The sequence below is a fragment of the Aedes aegypti genome, chromosome 2 (genome assembly GCF_002204515.2).
Source record: "Aedes aegypti strain LVP_AGWG chromosome 2, AaegL5.0 Primary Assembly, whole genome shotgun sequence".
Lineage (NCBI taxonomy): Eukaryota > Metazoa > Arthropoda > Insecta > Diptera > Culicidae > Aedes > Aedes aegypti.
Genome location: NC_035108.1, coordinates 87,256,787 through 87,272,134, shown reverse-complemented (window position 1 = coordinate 87,272,134; position 15,348 = coordinate 87,256,787). Strand labels below are relative to the sequence as shown.

The 15,348-nt window shown below is 38.9% G+C and overlaps 1 protein-coding gene across 3 annotated transcripts in view; it reads left to right on the top strand.

Annotated features, from left to right (window-relative positions):
* LOC5571831 (retinal homeobox protein Rx) overlaps positions 1 to 15,348 on the top strand; it is a 183,337-nt gene that overhangs the window by 45,512 nt on the left and 122,477 nt on the right. For all 3 annotated transcript variants that reach the window (XM_021841463.1, XM_021841462.1, XM_021841464.1), the window contains exon 3: positions 11,538 to 12,677. In XM_021841463.1, the coding sequence (XP_021697155.1) occupies positions 11,538 to 12,677 (1,140 nt within the window). The remainder of the gene's footprint in view (positions 1 to 11,537; positions 12,678 to 15,348) is intronic.

Genomic DNA, 15,348 nt, shown 5'->3' with positions numbered 1-15,348 from the left:
TTGAATGAATTTTTTGTAGGTTAACTTGAAGGAATCCCATGAATCTTCTGTTAGTATATGTTAGTGTTAGGAGTTTTTAAATGCTTAAATATATCGTTTAAGGTATTTAATAAATTTGATTTGTCAATTTCATCACCAGCATTAGAATTTCTTCACAGGATGCCTGCAGAAATTCTAATGCTGGTGATGAAATTGACAAAAAATGCTTACTAAGTTGGCTCATCAGCTGGTTTCCTTTGGGAGGACATGTCCTCGTTTTTTATCATATTTATCATATTTATCATTTTTATCCTCCTTTGAGCTGAAAATGTCCTTCTTTTTCAAATTGATCCAATATCATATTAGTTTAATGAGATCCAATGTCATATTAGTTTAACCTGCAAAGTGCCGGGACGAACCTAAAATTTTCAAAATGCTCGTTCTCAGTAATGCTCCAACCGATTTTCGAGATTTTTGGCTTTTAGTGAAGGGGAATAGTTGTACTAACTTTCTGCGTTGGTGCCGCCCCGCCAAAACCCTCCCCGTTTTTTGGAGATGCAAATATGTCTGTGTTTTTTCCCGTTTTTCACGCTGAGCTGACCAAATAGCCCTGATTCTTTATTGGATTCGTCGCCCAGTTACCTAAATCTTATCAGAGAGGTACCGTTCAGTGAGGGGATGGTTACACACATCTCGGGAATAACTTGGCTCCGATGGTAAGTAACCTGGTTCTCCGGAAAATCCGGAATATTTGTGAAGATGGTCAATTCGTGAAAGTCGTCCTAAACAGCTGAAATATTTTGCCAATTCATCAGATTTCATTATCAAAGAACGTAATAGATGATCGGAATTGCTTATCGACATGAGTGGCCACTATAACGGCCTCCGGAAGATCCGGAACATCCGTAAAAATGGTCATTTCGTGGGAACTATCCTAGACCACCGGGATTTTTTCCAATGATATCAGAATTGATAATTATGGAATAAAATGGATGATATGGACCGTTCATGGACATAGGTGGCCACTATAATGACCTCCGGAAGATCTGGAACATCCGTAAAAATGGTCATTTCGTGAAAACCATCCTAGACCACCGGGATTTTTTCCAATGATGTCAGAATTGATAATTATGGAATATAATGGGTGATTTGGACTATTCATGGACATATGTGACCACTATAATGGCCTCCAGATGATCTGGAACATCCGTAAAAATGGTCATTTCGTGAAAACCATCCTAGACCACCGGGATTTTTTCCAATGATGTCAGAATTGATAATTATGGAATACAATGGGTGATTTGGACTATTCATGGACATATGTGACCACTATAATGGCCTCCATATGATCCGGAACATCTGTAAAAATGGTCATTTCGTGAAAACCATCCTAGACCACCGGGATTTTTTCCAATGATATCAGAATTGATAATTATGGAATATAATGGACGATTTGGACTATTCATGGACATATGTGACCACTATAATGGCCTCCAGATGATCCGGAACATCCGTAAAAATGGTAATTTCGTGGGAACTATCCTAGACCACCGGGATTTTTCCAATGATATCAGAATTGATAATTATGGAATATAATGGACGATTTGGACTGTTCATGGACATAGGTGGCCACTATAATGACCTCCGGAAGGTCCGGAACATCCGTAAAAATGGTCATTTTTTGAAAACCATCCTAGACCACCGGATTTTTTTTTTTCCAATGATATCAGAATTGATAATTATAGAATATAATGGATGATTTGGACTGTTAATAGACATAGGTGGCCACTATAATGGCCTCTAGAAGATCCGGAACATCCGTAAAATGGTTGTTTCGTGAAAATCATCCTAGAACACCACGATTTTTTCCAATGATATTACACAGTACGAACGTAACCTGCAAAATTATAGCGAGTCGAATTTAACAAAAGGACTCCATTATATATGATAGATATTTATGTGCGATTCAAAAATTATATTGCTGCTGGTTTGAATATGAGCTATAATTAGCTACCAAACTTGATGGATATATATATTAAAAAAAAGTTCTAAACGGGATTCGAATTAGGGACCTTTGGAGCGATAGCTACACGCCCGAGCTCTCTCGGCTGTCTTACCACTTAGTAAGTGACTGAGAAAAGTTGAACACGTTCTACGTAAAATGAGTGTATCACAGAATCACTTCGACGGTTGGCGGTTTCATCGAGAAGTGATTGAAAGAGCAGTCAACAATGCCGAGCGTTCTCTCAGTCGCGTGATTGTTGAGCGTGGCTGGGTTTGTTTTGTGGCAGATTCATGTAAATTTCTAGTGGATTTAACTGAAATATATTTGGAAGGGCCCTGATTGGTTGACAGATGGTCATATTTGCTTCAGCTGTTGGCTTATGCGTGTAATTTTCAAATGCCTGCCACAATTTTCCGTCGATGTCCGAATTGCGTGCTGCTTAATATTCACAAATTTATTATTTTTTAATTATGATTTGGATTATTCATGGACATTAGTGGCTACTATAATGGTATCCGGATGATCCGGAACATCCGTAAAAAACGGTCAGCTAGAAGATCCGCAACATTCGTGAAAATGGTAATCTCGTGAAAATCATCCTAGACCAACGCGATTTTTTCCAATTATAAAACATAACGAATGATATATATTTGTCATGGACATAAGTAGTCACCAAAATGGCCTCCGGAAGATCCGGAACATCCGTGAAAATGGTCATTTCGTGAAAATCATTCTAAGCCACCATGATTCTATCCAATGATATCAGAATTCATAATTAAAAGACAAAATGGATTATTTGGAATCCTGATATTATTGGAAAATACGCGTTGGTCTAGAATGATTTTCGCGGGATAACCAGTATTTCGAATGTTCCGGATCTTCTGGAGGCCATTATAATGTCCACTAATGTCCAGGAACAATCAAAACCATCCGTTATGTTGTAGAATTATAAATGTTGATATCATTGGAAAAAATCGCGGTAGTTTTGGATGATTTTCAAGAATTGACTATGTTTACGAATGTTCCGAATCTTCCGGAGCCCATTTTAGTGGCCACTTATTTCCATCAACAACCGAAATCATCCGTTACGTTCTATAATTATAAATTCTGATATCATTGAAAAAAAAATCGAGGTGATCTAATATTTTTTTCAAGAAATTACCATGTTTGCGGATGTTTCGGATCTTCTGGAGGCCGTTATAGTGGTCACATATGTCCACGAACAATCTAAATCATCCATTATATTCTGATATCATTGGAAAGAATCTTGATGGTCTAGGATGATTTTCACGCATTGACCATTTTTACGGATGTTCCGGATCTTTCGGATGCCCCTACAGTGGTCACTAATATTCATGAACAATATAAATCATCCGTTAGGTTATACAATTATAAATGATGATATCATTGAAAAAACCGTGGTGGTCTAGGATGGTTTCCACGACAGGATCTTTTTTTACGGATGTTCCGCATCTTCCGGATATCATTATAATGGCCACTTTTTTCCATAAATAATCTAAATCATCCATCCATGGCGCTGGTCAAGGATGATTTTCACGAAATGAACATATCAACGGATGTTTCGGATCTTCCGGAGGCCTCTCTGGTGACCACTATATAGGGAGACTTACGGCTTCGGCACCATTCGACTATTATCGGCAACCAAATTTCAAACGCCAAATTCACAGTATTATTCTATCAAACCACGTCAATGAAAACATTCAGATGCTTCTTTGTTCTGTCCACTTCCAACTGACGAGATTTCCGAGACTGAACAAACAATAACGCCAGAGATGTCATCAATTCAAATGAACACACCTCAAAATGCAACTGATATGGAGCTGCCGAAGAGATTCACCAGCAGATCTTAAGGGAAAGTTGCCGAACAGGATGGTCTAGGATAGTTTACACGAAATGACCATTTTTACGGATGTTCCGGATCTTCCGGAGGCCATTATAATGGCCACCTATGTCCATGAATAGTCCAAATCACCCATTATATTCCATAATTATCAATTCTGACATCATTGGAAAAAATCCCGGTGGTCTAGGATGGTTTTCACGAAATGGCCATTTTCACGGATGTTCCAGATCTTCCGGAGGCCATTATAGTGGCAACCTATATCCATGAACAGTCCAAATCGTCCATTGTATTCCATAATTAGCAATTCTGATAACATTGGAAAAAATCGCGGTGGTCTAGGATAGTTTTCACGAAATGACCATTTTTACGGATGTTCCGGTCCTTCCGGAGGCCTATAATGGCCACCTATGTCCATGAACAGTCCAAATCGTCCATTATATTTCATAATTATCAATTCTGACATCATTGGAAAAAATCCCGGTGGTCTAGGATGGTTTTCACGAAATGTCCATTTTTACGGATGTTCCAGATCTTCCGGAGGCCATTATATTGGCCACCTATGTCCATGAACAGTCCAAATAGTCCATTGTATTCCATAATTATCAATTCTGATATCATTGGAAAAAATCCCGGTGGTCTAGGATGGTTTTCACGAAATGACCATTTTTACGGATGTTCCAGATCATCTGGAGGCCATTATAGTGGTCACATATGTCCATGAATAGTCCAAATCACCCATTATATTCCATAATTATCAATTCTGACATCATTGGAAAAAATCCCGGTGGTCTAGGATGGTTTTCACGAAATGACCATTTTTACGGATGTTCCGGATCTTCCGGAGGCCATTATAGTGGCCACCTATGTCCATGAACAGTCCAAATCGTCCATTGTATTCCATAATTATCAATTCTGATATCATTGGAAAAAATCCCGGTGGTCTAGGATAGTTCCCACGAAATGACCATTTTTACGGATGTTCCGGATCTTCCGGAGGCCGTTATAGTGGCCACTCATGTCGATAAGCAATTCCGATCATCTATTACGTTCTTTGATAATGAAATCTGATGAATTGGCAAAAAATTGCAGCTGTTTAGGACGACTTTTACGAATTGACCATCTTCACGAATATTCCGGATTTTCCGGAGAACCAGGTTACTTACCATCGGAGCCAAGTTATTCCCGAGATGTGTGTAACCATCCCCTCACTGAACGGTACCTCTCTGATAAGATTTAGGTAACTGGGCGACGAATCCAATAAAGAATCAGGGCTATTTGGTCAGCTCAGCGTGAAAAACGGGAAAAAACACAGACATATTTGCATCTCCAAAAAACGGGGAGGGTTTTGGCGGGGCGGCACCAACGCAGAAAGTTAGTACAACTATTCCCCTTCACTAAAAGCCAAAAATCTCGAAAATCGGTTGGAGCATTACTGAGAACGAGCATTTTGAAAATTTTAGTTTCGTCCCGGCACTTTGCGGGTTAATGACAAGTCATTCCTTAGAATATATACCCAGACAACCAGAAGTCGCATAGAAGTTCACGTAATAACTCGTTTATTCATACAAATTAAATCAAACCCGCAAAACGCTTTTTTCTGAGTACATTTGTACATTGTGTTTCGTCCCGTACACTCGTACAAAGTAAGTCGAATCAATCCGTAGCAGCTGTCAAACCAACATTTGTTATCATAAGTTCAGTCATATTAGATCACATACTAGTTTGGTAGACAGTTTATACGCTCGCATTGCATGCTATTATTCATCACATAATATATGCACGTTATATCGCCTCTACTTTTGTACGTAAAAGGCCTTTTCGCGACATCTTATAAGTGAAATTTTCCACATGCAAAACCTCCAGGTGATTTCGTTTTGCGTACATTTCGGTTGTCTGGGTAGCTATTTATAAGTCTTGAATAACACGATGATGGACTTTCTAAAAAAAATTCTACAGTGTGATATCCAAAATAACAAGAGTGACAGCTATTATATATATTGTAAAACATGAAAACTATAACATTTAGAATGAGTTACATTTAAATGATTTAACATGATACAAATTATAAACACAACCTTGAAAACAGCCATATCCTTGACCCAAGATTTAAATCGAGCTAATTTTCATTGAAAAAAAAAAATGTTCGCGCTCATGGCCACCAGTCTCCGCTGTTTCAACAAATTTGTTGACATGCAGCATTAGCTGCAGGTTTTAAGGTCACCATTGACCGCTGACCCAAACGCGAGGAAGTTCACGTTCCAACGCACATTTCACAGCCGACTGAACTCCCTTTCGCTAGTTTGAGCCTTATCTGATCGCTATCGTCGACGTCGATGAATTAATTATGACTCCCCTTCTGTGCTGCGTTCGGGACCAGACCCTCTAGACCGTGTGCCGCCCACTATATCCTTGTTTACGGATCGAGCTATGTTGTCGTCGCCGCCATCCCCTTAGCCCTCGTAGATCTTGACCGATATGCATACCATTATGACGATTATATTAATTTGGCGCTCGTAATTAAAAGATTAATTGGCTACCACCATGGCGGGCAGCGGATTTTCCACACCCCGCAACGCTCTTTTTCTCGGGGCGACGGGAGATCGGAAGGATTCGATAACGGTCACCGCACCGCAACCGGCCAAATTATTCAAAATCAACGGAATTATAATTTTTATTATTAATTATGTGTGAAGTGATCGTAGTTTCACGAGAGCGAAACAAATTGAAATGATTTTCTTTGACTGGTTATTCAGCTGGCGGCAAATTTGCCTTCGTCGTCATTTGTTTGGCTTTCGCCTCATTAAATCGATGTCGGGTTCGGCGCCTCGCGGTGTTCGGTTTGGGTTTGGGGGAAAAGTGGATTTTCAAATTAAGGCTATTACTGTAATTGAATTAGCTTGAGCCGATGATGGCAGCAGCGCGATATACAGTTAACCTCGAACAAAGTGCTCCAATTTATCGGTTATGAGACTTGAAACTTGCTTCGTCTTGCCATTTTTTTTTCGCATGTTCCAATCCAGCCAAGAAACTAAACACAATTACCATTTCACGGGCTTGACTTGCTAATTAGGGAGTTGGAGTAGACATGCATGTTCAGCAATTTACTTCACGAAAAGTTCCAGCTTCTGCCAAATCACCTTTGGCTAGGAAATGGCAAAAATTACTCGTCCTTCCTCGTGGGGCAACCACACGTGTGGGGCGCTTTTCCTCCTCCCACAACAAAGTTGCTCCCATGTGTGTGTGCGTTACAAAACCTATAATAAACCTCAAATTAGTCATAATTTGCTTACCACGCCACTGTTCGCTAACTGGAATCGCGTGCCGTTCTCGATCGTCCGTCGTTTTCCACATTTCCACCTGAAAAAAGGATATGAAGCAAATGCCGTGGCAAACCAAAAGGAAAAGTTTTCTTTATATTTTTGCAAACTGTGTACCCCACTCAAAAGCACTCGGTCGTTGTTGTCGACCACGGCCCAAATGAAAAGGGGGAATTTTTGTGATTAAACTTTCGCTTCCAGCGGTACCATCGCGACACATTGGGATGAGTTGTGAAAAAGATTGTAAAAATTATATTCATACTTTAATTGTAATTTAAAGTTGCTAGGATCGTGCTTTTAGCTTTGAGCTTCTAGCTTTAGCTTCTAGCTTTAATCTTCTAGCTTTAAGCTTCTACCTTTAAACTTCTACCTTTAAACTTCTAACTTTAAGCTTCTAGTTTTGAGCTTATAGCTTTCTAGCTTTAAGCTTCTAGCTTTATGCTTATAGCTTTAAGCTTCGAAATTTTAACTTCTAGCTTTAAGCTTCTAGCTTTAAGCTTCTAGCTTTAAGCTTCTAGCTTTAGGCTTCTAGCTTTGAGCTTCTAGCTTTAAGCTTCTAGCTTTAAGCTTCTAGCTTTAAGCTTCTAGCTTTAAGCTTCTACCTTTAAACTTCTACTTTTAAACTTCTAACTTTAAACTTCTAACTTTAAACTTTTAACTTTAAGCTTCTAGCTTTCTAGCTTTAAGCTTATAGCTTTAAGCTTCGAGATTTTAGCTTCTAGCGAAAATGGAAACTTCAGCAAAGAAAGCTCTCATTCAATAATTGTGGAAGTGCTCTATGGGTTATGGGCATTAGTGTGGGACAGTCCACTTTTTGGATTGCATTTAGGTCCCATAACAACTGTGCAAAATTTCAGCTCGATCGGAGAAACTATATTTTAGCGCCAGCCGTTCAAAGTTTGTATGGGATTTCCTATGGGAAAACTTACTTCTGCAAAGAAAAATCGCCAGAGGTCGCCCATTGTCCTCTATAAAAATTCTGAACATAGACCTCGATAGGTATTTTTACGATGAAGAATATTGCCAAAGACCGCGAAACAATCCGACACTTGTGAAAAAAGTTATTCAATGAAAACCTGTTGACAAGGCGACGTTGATTAACACGTAAAGGAATAACAATAATAACAATATCGACACAATTTCCGAATAGTCTATGCTTAATAACTTTTTTCACAAGCATCGGATTGCTTTGCGGTCTTGGGCAATGTTGTTCATCGTAGAAATACCTATTGAGATCTGTATTCAGAATTCAGAACTCTTCTTAAGACCACATTCACGAAAAACTGAAATAAAAATGTTAGACAAAAAACTGTTTTTTTGGGTCCGCCCTAAGTAAAAACTTTCAGAACCAATTAACTTAGTGAGCTAAGAGTTAGATCAAAAGTGTCTTGGACACAGTTGTTCAAAATAACATTTTCTAAAAGTTTGCTGAAGAGCACAGCCACAAATTTCTTCAAACAAAAACAAGTTTAGTCAACATTAAAATTTGAATACGGCCACCCAATTCAAATTTTTTAGGAGATGCAGATTTCAATTACGAATAACTTCTCTGAAGACATCATACGTCTCAAATCGAGTAGAACAGAAAAAAAAACAAAATTTTGCTGCATAATTGTCGGTTCGGTCCACGAATAGGCTGTTTATTGAGACTTTGTTAAACCCACAATATCAATTTTTTCCAGTTCTTTAGACTTTCGTGGTGATTTTCCTAAATTTTTAATACCTACGAATACGTCGGAGTCCCAGATGAGTACAACAGTTAAAGAACTGTGAAAATCCGTTGATCCGTACTCAACCATGTTGTGACATACAAACACCATGCCATTTTTATTTATATACAGTAATGGGCAAAACATTTGCATTTTTTTTCTTTTTTCCATACAAAATTGTCAAAGGTTTCATCTGAGTAATTTATGTACCAAATTAAATAAAAGTTTTACAGTGCTTCAGAAATAACTTGAATTTTAACATACATACAGAGATAAGTCCAACCACGAGTTTGAAAGCAATAACGGTTTAATTAAAGTGAATGTTTTGACGATTTTTTATAATCGACATCACTAAACAAATTGAAGGAATAGCTTCATAGTATCTTCAGCCAGTTGTAGGTTTTAATGAGATGAACAAGTTTGCCGAAAACAGTTTTTGTGTAGGACTTTTCGATTTTCAAATAAATAGTTATGTATTTTTTGTCGAAATTTTCACTTCAGTGAAATTGTTATTACTTTCACACTCGTGATTAGAAAAATTATTCAAAAATATAATACAAGTAACTGACACTGAAGAATGTTGCAAGTGGTAGTCAAAATACGCATCTGTCAAAAATAAGCAACAGATACTGCAAATTACCCTTCTATGCATTCACAGAAATGTGAAATATGCTTCATTAAAGTGAAATATGAATTGTATTTATTTAGCTTTTAAATAGAGCCCTTAGGCGCCGTTCACAAATTACGTAACGATCTAAGGGGAGGGGGGAGTAGGCTCAAGCTTTATGGCCTAAAGATTTTTTTTTAAATTTTTCATACAAAAAGCGTTACGGAGGGAGGGGAAGGTATCAAAAACATCCAATTTTAGCATTACGTAATAAATGGATGCCGCTTTATTATAAAAATTGCGCAAGCGGTGTAAAACCGACCAGTGCTGATGGGGTAAGACCGCCACCCCTGATTTATGGCAAATAAAATGTCTAAAACGATATAGAAGTTATAACTACATTGCAAATTACTATTATGGGGTTGTCCATTAATTACATAAAAGTTTATGTGGGAGGGGGATAGAGATTTCTTAAGCACCATATGATTTATTTTTTATTTTGTACAAAAAGTTTTATCAGGGGGGGGGGTTAGTTTTGAAAAATCCAAAAATTTGCCTTATGTAATGAATGGACTGTCCCTATAGTAAAATGAAATCAATATTGTTAAAAATGCAAGAAAAATCCGCATATTCTTCCAATATGTGGGTGTCTTAAGGTGATGATAGGTATACATCTAAGTTGATAGAATTAATTAATCGAAACAATGATTAAACATCCACGTTAATCAATGTAGAATTCATAAAACATTATACTTTTTTGAATCACAGTGAACTGATATATGTTTTCGCAGAATTGTGTACGAAAATTGTGGTGGTCGTTTAAAATAAAGTAAAATCTTGTCAAACATTATAGTGGTGAAAATATGACGACTCACGCTGAACGAAAAAAACAGCAATCAGAATCGGCTCAAGTCGTTCTGTCTTCCGTTCCAGGCCGATGCTTCAAATGTTTGGGAGCGCACAATACACTTACCAACTGTGCCATTGCAGTGTCCGGAAGAGAGGAACCGGCATAGCAAAGTTAGTGGCTTAATCAGCCAAATTGCAACAGGAGCAATTCTAGCGCAACTTCATCGCTCGAAACACTTTACAAGACTGACGTGTCATTCGTCTCTTCCCGTTTGCTTAGGTTTTCCTTGTTACTCAAACTATATGCCCTTCTGCTTAGTTTTTATCTTCACTAGTACCCCTTGGAACTACGAACTATTGGTTAAATTGAAACAATGTTGGCTAAGCAGTCTTTACGGAATTAAGAACGCTAGTTTTATTTTTTTTGGCGTTTCGGTCCTTGTGGGATCGTTTTAAAGGGTTCAATCACTGCGGATTTCTAGCCAACATTGTTTCCATAACATAACCTCAAGCTGATATAATAACCATCGGTGAAATTTAAATTGTACAGCAAAAACCCCGAATTCAAACGAGACATAGAACAGCAAATTATCTACTAAATATACAGCAAAAGAATCAAATGTTGAATGTTTAAATATATTTGTTAAATATATGTGACAAGAGTTTTAACCAATATTTTCAACACTCCACCTTCTGTGCCCACTGGTACCGCTGTTATTAATTGTTGTTGAATCCAACAATTTTCGGTGGTTATTTATTAGCGTGAAAATGTGCGCCATAATGGGGAATTTTCCGGAAAAGTTTCCTGGCCGCTTCAGCCCCAGATTGTACCGGCGATGGTTCCAACCCGTTTTGGCGGAACAAGTTTGGGAATTTTTGACAAATTAATTATCTGTCTTGCATGTTTTCGGGGGGTCTCTGCAAGCGCCGCTTGGCGTAGGGTGTAATTAAATCGTGTCGGAATGATTGTTTTAACATTGCGGCGGAACATTGATTTCGGGGAGTTATGGTTTGTTCACTTTGGGAATAAATTTCCCAATTGGCAACCGCATTGTTGTAAATAGGAAAATAACACAATTAAACTCACTTAACCAATTTAACTCACGTGTGATTTTATTAGACTAATTTTGACAAATAGTTTTGACCAATACATCAATTATTGTTATTTCTAACCCAGTCCATTCTTTGTCATCTCCGACTTTTACAGGTGACTCCAGTGACGCCACCGATCTGAGTGCATCGCCGCTCGGCCACATCAAGGTGTGCGACCAACAGCAGATGCTCGCCAAAAGCGGTGCCCCGCTATCGAATCAATACCTGGGCAGCCCCTCGCCGGACAAGTTCCAGCAGCTGGCCAACTACCAGAATCACATGAAGAACCTGGACTTTGCTGCCTCGTTGGACTCGGCGGCCCTTGCAGCTGCCACCGGTCACCACCAGCCTCACCACCCGGGACTTCACCCACAGCACAATACACTGCCTTCGCACGCTGAGCTCGAGTACATGAAATCGCTAAAGGAGAACAACAAGTACTTTATCGATAGGAGCTACCGGGCCTCACTTGGCCAATACGGCAATAACAAATACGGTGGCGGAGGAGGAGGCGGTCCCGGTTCGGAAGATGGAAACAGCACGGTGAATGACTACGAGGATGACCTGTCCTCGCCGACGGGAGTGATGGCCACGAGTGGAGGCGGCCTGAAGCGCAAGTACTCAGACAACGACGATCATCTGCTGGACGGAAGCAGCGGAGGAGCGGGAAGTGGTGCGGATAGCAATCAGGTCGAGGGTTCCATTAACAAATACAGCAAGCTGCATGACTCAGCTGATAAATCAATTAAGGCTAATAGTTTCGATTATATGAAAAGTTTCGATGATTTACGAGCACGACAGGCGGCGTACGATGCCGAGCAACAGCTTCAGCAGCATCACCATCAACAACAACAACAACAACAGCAGCAACTTCATCAGCAAGCGCTTCATCATCACCATCAGCAGCACACGCAAGCGCAACTTCAACAGCACAACGCTCAATCACAGCATCCACTCCAGCAGCAACCTCCCCCTCATCAGCAACAGCAACAACAGCAGCAGCATCTAGCCTCGGGGTCTTCGTCGGTTCATGGGCAGTCTGCGATGGCCACCGGTGAACACAGGCCCGATGATTATAGGCTTGGTGCGGTGAGTGGCGGTCCCGGCGGTGGTGGTGGTGGAGTCGTTGGCCAGGAGGGCGGTCCGGACAAATTGGGTGAGGACGGCGGTATCAGTTATGCTTCCAGCGAGGAGATGAACCAAACGACGTCCAGCGAACAGGGCGAGAAAATGGGCTCCGGAAGTGACGACGAAGGTGAGTCGGGGGTTTTGTGTTTTGGGTTCGTTGGAATGGATTGAACTGTGTGGAATTCCTACGGGAGTTTGACAGGTTATTTGGTATATATGATTGCAATTGGGATGAAATCTGTCCCAAAATCTATTGAAAAAACAAACAAATGAAATATTTTTTAGCTATGAACTTATAGGGTCGGAGTCATACTAGCGGATTTAAACGGCCGTTTTGCTATAAATCGATGCGAAACATTTTTTGACATGAATGTCAGGAGCTATTTACCATGGTACTTTGATCGACTGCTCGATTTTGTTAAAAAAAAAAATAGATCGGCATAAATAGTTCCGCTTTAAATTTCAGCTCCCTTGCACCTGTAATAGTCCTGTTCTTATAGTAGCACTACTAAGAGAGCCTATTTTTGATTGAATAAAATAATTGATGAATCAAGATCTTTTCTACATCAATTGAAGGCTTTGATCCACACTTTAACGGAAAATATAAAAGTTTTGAAAGTATACAGTTTTGATTTTCGTTTTGCCTACGCTATGAAACTAGTGCTACTACCTATAGGTACAAAAATACGAAATACAGTCGACTCTCCACATATCAATATTGAAGGGACCATCGAGGCAGGAAGAGATCGAGACCTAGAGCAAATTTTGAATGAATACTAGATTGAAAATCACACCGTTACCAGAAATATTAAAAACAAACATACGTCATTTCAACTTCGCAAATTGTTTTGAATCTTCAAAATTTAGTCTAGTAACCTTTGATAATAGACATACGGAGAGAAAATCGGGAATGAAAATCACATCGAGATAGGGAGATATCGAGATATGGAGAGTGAAAATGTATGCAGAATGAAGGGACCGAAAAAATCATCGACATAGGGAGAGCCATCGAGATAATGGAGAGTCGATTGTAGTGTAAAAATGATACCGCTGGCTTTATTTTTCGATTTTATTGGTTCACCGATCCTACTGGACCTCGTGGTGTACCAAAGGGTGTCAGGTCATTAGGCCGAAATATGTTAGGCCAAATAGATTATAAGGCCGAAACTTTCAAAACTAAACAGGAGTTGGGTTTAGTCCTTCTTTTGCTTTAGGCTATTCTTTCTAGTTTCTATGCAATAACGTTTTTTTGAAATTATATCTACAATCAAAGGCATAAGAGATTTTTACTTCTTTTGAGCAATGCCTATTTCTTAGAGCTATACGTTTTTGTTGGTTTTGGGAGTAGCAAGTGCTCTAATTCCTATGAAAGATTATCACATAAACATTGACTGTTCGTTCTAGTACATAATTATGCTTTCATGAACAATGTTTAGCGTTAAAGTTGCGCATATTTTATAAAAAAGGAACCAACCTTCTTTTAAATAGAACAGCTTTCAATTTGTGATGTTACAATGATTATTGACACAGAAATTCACTTCTCACATCATTAAACTGGCGGTTGAATTTAGCAAGGCTTAAACTGAATCCTCTTTGAAATCGTGATCCTTGTAAAAATGTCTTTTGGTTGATCGATTTGCTATGGAAGAAATCTATCTTTGTTTTCATCTAATTCGGCCTAAGACTAGAGTTTTAACCCAAAAGGATCAGGTACAAAGTTACTCTATGCCCTGGGAAGTGGAGAAAATTTCCAACTCTTCGCCGGGTGAGATTTGAACCTATGATCCTTGGTTTTGCTATGTAGCTGGGCGTTTGCCGCTACAGCTATTTGGACCCCAAGTATATAATTACTTTGCGATTTTGGCAAAGTAATTTTATACTTTTTTCATTACATTCAAGATTCCTTCAACACAGCAGTCTTTATGAGGTATCTACATAGGTCAAAATTCTAAATCTCCACAGAAGTCGCACAGTTATTCACAAAGGATTCTTAATAAATCCCCACTGAAGCCTACACAGAAATCTAAACAGAAGCCTACTTGAAAATCTTCTCAGAAGTCTACTCTCAGGTTTCTACAACATTCTACTTAGATATCTTCACGGAAAAGAACGCAGAAGTCTTAGTAATAATCTGCACACAAGTCTTGATTTAAATCTTCACAGAAATCTTCTCGACAGTCACCAGGAAAGTCTGTACATAATTCTTCACAAAAGTCTTCACAGAGAAATGAGTATTCAAAACTGGGTGTCTCAGAAACGCCCACCAAACGTAAGCTTAGTTCAAACCTTTCCCTGGCATTTGACGCTAAAAGGAAAATGTTCTATAGGGAACTAGAACGATCGCATTTTCTAGAAGGCTCGTTTAAGAAATTACTGGGTTTCATTGGCTCTTGCAGGCTTCAAGCAGCTAAAATCGTTTTAAAATTTCCAACGTTTCAGCTCATATTTCGTCTTCTTCAAAGATTTGTATAAACTGAGTGATTGTTTTGAACTGATGAATTTCGGGCAAAAATAATTAAAATAATTGCTTATGGCATAGACATAAAAAGTACTATCTCAAATTTTGATCATGACTCACAATACGAGCACCATTTTTTACCCGTACAGGCCTGAGCGAATGAGAATAAAAATTAAACTCTCACCGCTCAGCGAATCTTCATGAATTTGAAAAAACATGCCAATAACCAAATAATAAACTCAGTTTCAACTCATGTGGCCACTTCGGAACGAATGTAACTAATGTAACTACTAGGGCGGTTCAAAATTTCAAAATATTTGAGAATCCCATCTCCCATATG